At 20.3% G+C, this 6849-nt stretch overlaps 1 protein-coding gene across 1 annotated transcript; it reads left to right on the top strand.

The window, feature by feature from the left end:
* Positions 1 to 3147: 3147 nt before the first annotated feature.
* Positions 3148 to 6628, top strand: LOC105366708 (uncharacterized). The gene is made up of 5 exons (XM_011505241.1): positions 3148 to 3267; positions 4214 to 4510; positions 4597 to 4715; positions 4972 to 5164; positions 6447 to 6628. Exons 1-5 carry the CDS (start codon positions 3148 to 3150, stop codon positions 6621 to 6623), a joined length of 906 nt encoding a protein of 301 aa, XP_011503543.1. The 3' UTR covers positions 6624 to 6628.
* The last annotated feature ends 221 nt before the right edge of the window (positions 6629 to 6849 follow it).

Genomic DNA, 6849 nt, shown 5'->3' with positions numbered 1-6849 from the left:
TATTCAAGAAGCTAAATTTACTAAAAACATTGAATTTTTTATTATAAATTATATTTGATTTAACAATTTTGAATTTATTTATAAAATACCTCATATTCTAAATATAAAACTCAGTATATGGACAAGTGCGAAAGGTGTCTGCGCGCGCATGTTCGTATGTCATTTTTAAGTAATACTGTTATGTAAAATATGATGCAAAAAATTATAAATATTGTAAGCATTCAACAGGGTGCAATTATGCAAGGTAATTCTTGATTTATAAAAATTAGGAAAATGTTTAGCATTGAACTCCTTACTCTCTCACTCTTAACTCTTTACTTATTAAAGATATATTACTACACAGTATAAAATGAAGCTGGTTTTTTTATTGTAGCATTTACAATATTTATGATCGTAGTTTTTATCTTATTAAATATACTTTAGAATCCATTTATTTTTATTAACAAAAATCATTAATATACAAAATTTTATAAATATTCATGAATAGTGAAAAAGTTTGTTTTATAATAAAATAACAGTTTGTTTCTCGTTGTGCTATCTATATTACACTTATCATTTTATTGAAATGCATCGTAATGTAATTTAGAAATAGATTGGATCTATATTATAAATAATAGCGATACTATGTAAGTAAAATGTCATATTAATGTCATTAAATGTCATTAATATTATATTTTTGTAATTCTAAATATTAAATGAAATTTATATTTTACATGTTTTATATTTTATTCGGCCTAAATACAATATACATACACATTTACACACACACACACACACACACACACACACACACACACACATATATATATATATATATATTATATGTATGAAAGACAAAGTATTAAACTTATTTATGCTATTCATTAATGTGTCTTGTACATACATAATGATTAAAAACATTTTTAAACATTTACTTTTCTAATGCCAATATTTTTATCGGAGTTGTTATTTAGATTAACCACTGAATAAATTAATTAAAATTTTCAAATATAAAAAAATTTAAATACAATTTTTGTATTTACTTTTACGCTCGAAAATAGATAAAATATTTAATATATAAAACATTACTAATTATAAAGTTGAATTGACAGATTTCTCATTTAAATCTGTTTTAATCTATAGTCGAGTAGATTGGTATATAATCATATTTTTTCATATAAATAGACGGATATACCAATTAATACAAGAAAAGTAAGTATAAATAAAGAGCTTCCAGCTCACTCCTTGCTTTCTCATATGCCTTTTACTTTTATCGATTCAATATTAAAGACTACATTTTTTTAAAGATGATATTGTAAAAGCTAAACATGTTTGTTCTAAGTATTCCTTTCTGTTTTTATTATTCCTTTTTTTCACAAGCCTTTAAACTTATTTATTTTCCTTTTTTCTTTTATCTTCCTTTTATCGATTATTAATTTTCAGACAATTCAGCTATTGTAAATCAATAAAATTCTGCACAAATTAAATTAATATAATACTTTATTTAATGTAGTATATAATTCAATTAGATATCGTTATGACATCGAATTGAAATTAAAATTATATAATACAAACTTATGTAGATGATTCTAAATCTCATATACTAGTATCTATGTAATCGATATATTATCTAAATCTATTATTATCTATATATTCCAAATCTTATATAATCCTCTGCATAATTTAATTAATTTAATTTATTGCGGATAGGTCAATGACACAATTCATTTTTAAGTGTCCAAAATATTCTTTTTTAATTTAAAAGAATTCAGACTCAAACAATAATATTATTAATTTAAATAATTAAATAAAATCATATAATAATATTAAAATTATTATTATGTAAATAATCAAATAAATAATTGTAATCAATTTAAATGCGAATAATTTTTATTATAATAATTTTATGAAAAATGAATTAGTGAGCAAATATAAATTTACCTTAAATATTATATAATAAATAACGTATTAATTTATGATAGAAATTGTATATCATAAATTACATTGATTTATAATATAAATATTATATTAATTGGTATTTATATTATGAATGAGTTATATACAATGAGAAGACCTATCATAATGAAAAATAAATTTTAATTAGTTATTTTTCTAGAGAAATGTGATAATTATAAATTCATTGTAGTTACTTAATTTTATACAATTCATATAGTATTGTTTTATATTTGTAGAAATATTTTTTATTCTGTTATCTTCAAATTATAATTGGAATAAATCTAAATGGAATACATATATGTATATATATACAGGGCAGTATTATATAAATTGTATAAAATTAAGTAACTACGATGGATTTATAATTTATTTTTAAAATTTATTTTTCATTATTATAGGTCACTATGATAGGTCTATATATATATTAAAATTTTTATAAATGAATTGCTAATTGAAGATATTTACGAAATGTAATGTAAGGAAATAGCTTATATTATATACTGAATATTGATAAAAATAAAAAAATTAAATTAAAGACTTCCTATAGAAATTCAAGTCATTTATTGAATAAAAAAGAATTATAATAATATTGATGATTCCAAAAATTCAATATTTTTTATATAAGGGTAAAACAATAATTGAAATATTTACATTTCTATCGTTATCAGTCACTTCTAAGCTTCGTGTTTATTCCTCAAGTTGCTTATTATTCAATCATAACAACAGGTTGCTAGGGATATAATGTTCTCATAGTCTATTCAAATATTATCACATAAAAAAAAATTTATCTAAAAGAGATTCATAAAATTATAGTTATTAATATATTTGTATCGACCAATTTATATACATTATATTTTACAGATAATCCATTAAAAAACATACAAAACAGAAGATATATTTAAGTGAAATAAAAATACGTGAAAGCTAACCTATAAAATTTACTTATAGATAAAATTTATAATAATTTATAAACATTTAATTGATACTTGAATTCTTATATAAAACTTTAATTGTTACATATTTGTTAGTATAATATAATGAGTAAAAATAAAAATGTAATTGTAACTCTTATTAGTTATTTATAATTGCTTACAAATCAAGATTTTCTAAAAGTTTTAATATGATTTATACTCTAATGTTTATTTTACTTGAAATTTATATAGTGATTTTGTTTTGTTGATTACATAAATTAATTTACTATCAAAAATAAAAATGAAATCCCAGAAAGCAAGAAATTGTAGCAAATATAAAAGGGATTCCAACAAGGATGGAGAATTATCAAATCAAAATATTACATTTATTTCTGATGGTCATTTACATATGTCCGACAAGGTACATCATAAAAAGTTTTTTTATTAATTAACAATTATAATATTTTATTAAATAGTAAATTGGATTGTAAAATTTGATCGTGTTTGTAAATAATATTATTATTAAAATGATTCACTTTTAAATATTATGATCACTTTAAAATATTTTGATAATTAAAAAACGCTCATGTAAATATTCAATATAAGCTGATTAAAAAATGTGTGTAAAATTAAATTTATTATTCATATAAATATCTTCAGAAAAAGAGCTTACAAATCGATATAACCAACTACTATTAAATAGTTAAAATAAAAGTACAAATCCAATCTCATTAAGAAAATTAATAAATAATTAAACCAAAGTGTATTCTATATTATGTAACTTTTTAGTTCATATTGTTACTTTTTTTATGATTATTATTATTATTCAAAGAAAATTTGAATTATAAATTCATTGAATTCGTAGATAATATATTGATTTTCATGAATTATAACATTCTTATTTTTTGTTGAATGTATGCGCTCATTTATATTAATTTTTAAAAGTTTTCAAATATTCTGTATCGTAAATAATTAATCTAGCAACAAATAAGTCTACTTTTAAATAAGGAGATGTTCATTTTTAAATATTTGTACTATTAGTATGCTAATATTATAAACAAAAACTTAAAGCTAACATTAAGAAATATAATAAAATCATAATATATTTCATAATTTAATATACATTATACGCATTGGTTATATCTCTTATAGTTAGAAATATTATAATTTTGCAATATCGTATCGGGTCCTGATAATTTCTATCATATCAGATTTCGTTCTCATTGCATTTCCTTAAGAACTCTAGATTAATATTTACGAGATTGCAAAAACTAATTTTTAAATTTCATTTAAATAAGAATGAGTCTAATTTTACGTCAATAAAAGTAAATTGCATTCAATGTATAAAGTAGTGTTATCAAATTTAGAAAGCCAAAGAGTTCGTGAAGAAACCTGATAATCTTCTAATCGAGTATGTGGATCCAAAGCCTCTTCCTGAGCTTACTACTAATACCATTTATGTACAGGGTAAAAATGGATTTAATGCTATGAAAATCAGTAATAATACTAATAATCTCTCATCAAAAAATTTCCAAGATGTACATATTTTAAGGTCAAATTTATCTCCGGTTAAAATCGCAATCATGTTTAAAAAATTTGGACATTCCATCGGCTATATTTTTCAGGGATTACTTGGTGGAATAGCTTTATTACATTTTATTTTAGTAAGTACATACAGATTAATTTACTTAAGTGATTGTTTAATTATAATATTCCTATAATTAAAATTATTTAATTTCTTTATTTTCAGATGCAAACATATTTCAATGACTATAACAGTTTTATTCATAATTATCTTCTAATGTTGGAAATATATTCAAGCATTTTTTCATTGTTTATTGCTATTTGTATTATTTCTATTTTTGATAAGTAAGTTATACTTAAATTCAATTTTATTTGCATTTTACTCAATTATCATTATCATGTAAATTATATTTAAAAAGTTATTTTAATCCATACATACCTTTAATCTCACATTTTTATATTATGATTTTTTTTTAGATAATTTATGTATAATGTATAGTACGTTTGCAGAAAATATTGCCGTTTAAATAATGTATACAGAAACACATATTTAGTTCAGATATTGTATGAATATTTATCTTTATTATACTAATTTTTTCAGATTTGATTTCTTTCATATTGGGGGGAAGAATTTTTGCACATTAATTAAACAGCATATGTTATCGATTATATCAGTTCCATTATATATAACTGTATTCTTGTTACATCAAATAATTTCGAAAATGGACAATGAGCTAATATTATTGCATTATAACTCTAAAAATATATCTTACCATTTAATCCAAGTACATTTTGTAAGTATACACGTAAACATATGTATAATTAAACCTATTTTAATTTATATAAATTTAAGTATATTAATTTGAATAAATTTTTATTTTTATATACTATCTGAAAATAAATTATTCCTAAAACTGTAGAATATTTTTTTTTGCACGGGCTGAAAAATATATTCGTTTTCGTGATTTATATTTCCTTATTTACAATCGTAATACCAACACAAGCATTGTACTTTTCACAAAAAAAATAAAGTAAACTATATTAATTTATAATATTTTATATTAAATAATTTTTTATTTTTACATTATACATTATATCAATTTTATGTATTTTATATTTAACTAAAAATTTTTTGATATACTATAATACTATTGAAATTTAGTTTGGACTAAATTAATTTGTATATTTTGAACGTTTCATTATTTCATACATGTACTACTTCATTGTCTACTTTTTCATTAATATGCCAATATAAAATAAAATTGATCGTTATTTTACAATCGAAATGCATGTTTTTGCTTTTTTTATTTTAATTTGAAAATTAATCCAAAGGTTCAAAAATACTACAGAACATTAAACAGTATTAAATAGAAAATTATGTTCTCAGTTTCTATTACAGAAATATATTTATTATTCAACTTTTCGACTTCAGAGGAACGGATGTTCATGAGGCTTTTATTTTTCCTAGATGTTGCCAGTATTAACCGTGTTTCTTTTATTTCTACTTCTACTTCTGAACACATCGCAACGAAGCGGGAAACCCAGTTATAGTTATTATTTTGACACAACGACAAACTTCAATGTCGGTCTTTTTAGATTAATTTTAAACTATTCTTCGTATTTTAAATATCAACACATAGTATTTTAAATTACTTTCTATTTAATAATTTATTTTGATTTCAAATATTATTTATATGCAAATTTAGATTTAGTATCAAGAATATACTTTATCCATACTCAAATATATTTAGAATAAAACTAAAACTCAATAGTTTATGCGAATATCACAAACATTTTAATTAAAAATATTATTAAAAATCTACATATAAATAAAATACTGAAATTATACAATCTCATATTATAAACCTTTTAATTAAACATTATTTTTAATATTGCATTAAGATACGATTTAAAAAAGCCTATTTTAATTTTATTATGAATATATTTAAAATAAGAATCTAGAATTGCTAATAATTTAATTAAAAATTAAAAAAAAAGATTTATATACATTTCATTAGTATTTTTACTATTTAGTATTTATGTAAATAATTTAATTAATATATTTTATTCAAATAGAATAGAAATGTAGAAATAAATATTCTGAATTTGAAAACCTGGCAAAGTATTACAGCTGTGAAGGATGTGTTATCCATATTTGGTTGGATATTAGTATCTATTGACATTCGCAAGAATATGCTACGAGCGAAACTTAAAATCTTAAGTTATTATGAAAAGTTGAATATTTATCCATGATTAACTATAAATTCAAAGGAATTCAAAATTCCAATGTTTTTATTACTATGACATAATATTACATTTATTCAATATCATATATAACACACAACATAATATAATATAATTTATTATTTTAAAGGCACTGTAAATAAAAAATATTTAAATAAATATTATTTTTATTACTTAATCATTATTTTTCTAACTACTAAACCTATAATACATATAAAATCATTTTCTTTTAAGA

The sequence above is a fragment of the Ceratosolen solmsi genome, unplaced genomic scaffold (assembly GCF_000503995.2).
Source record: "Ceratosolen solmsi marchali unplaced genomic scaffold, CerSol_1.0 scaffold93, whole genome shotgun sequence".
Classification (NCBI taxonomy): Eukaryota; Metazoa; Arthropoda; class Insecta; order Hymenoptera; family Agaonidae; genus Ceratosolen; species Ceratosolen solmsi.
This window is presented reverse-complemented; position numbering and strand designations above follow the sequence as displayed.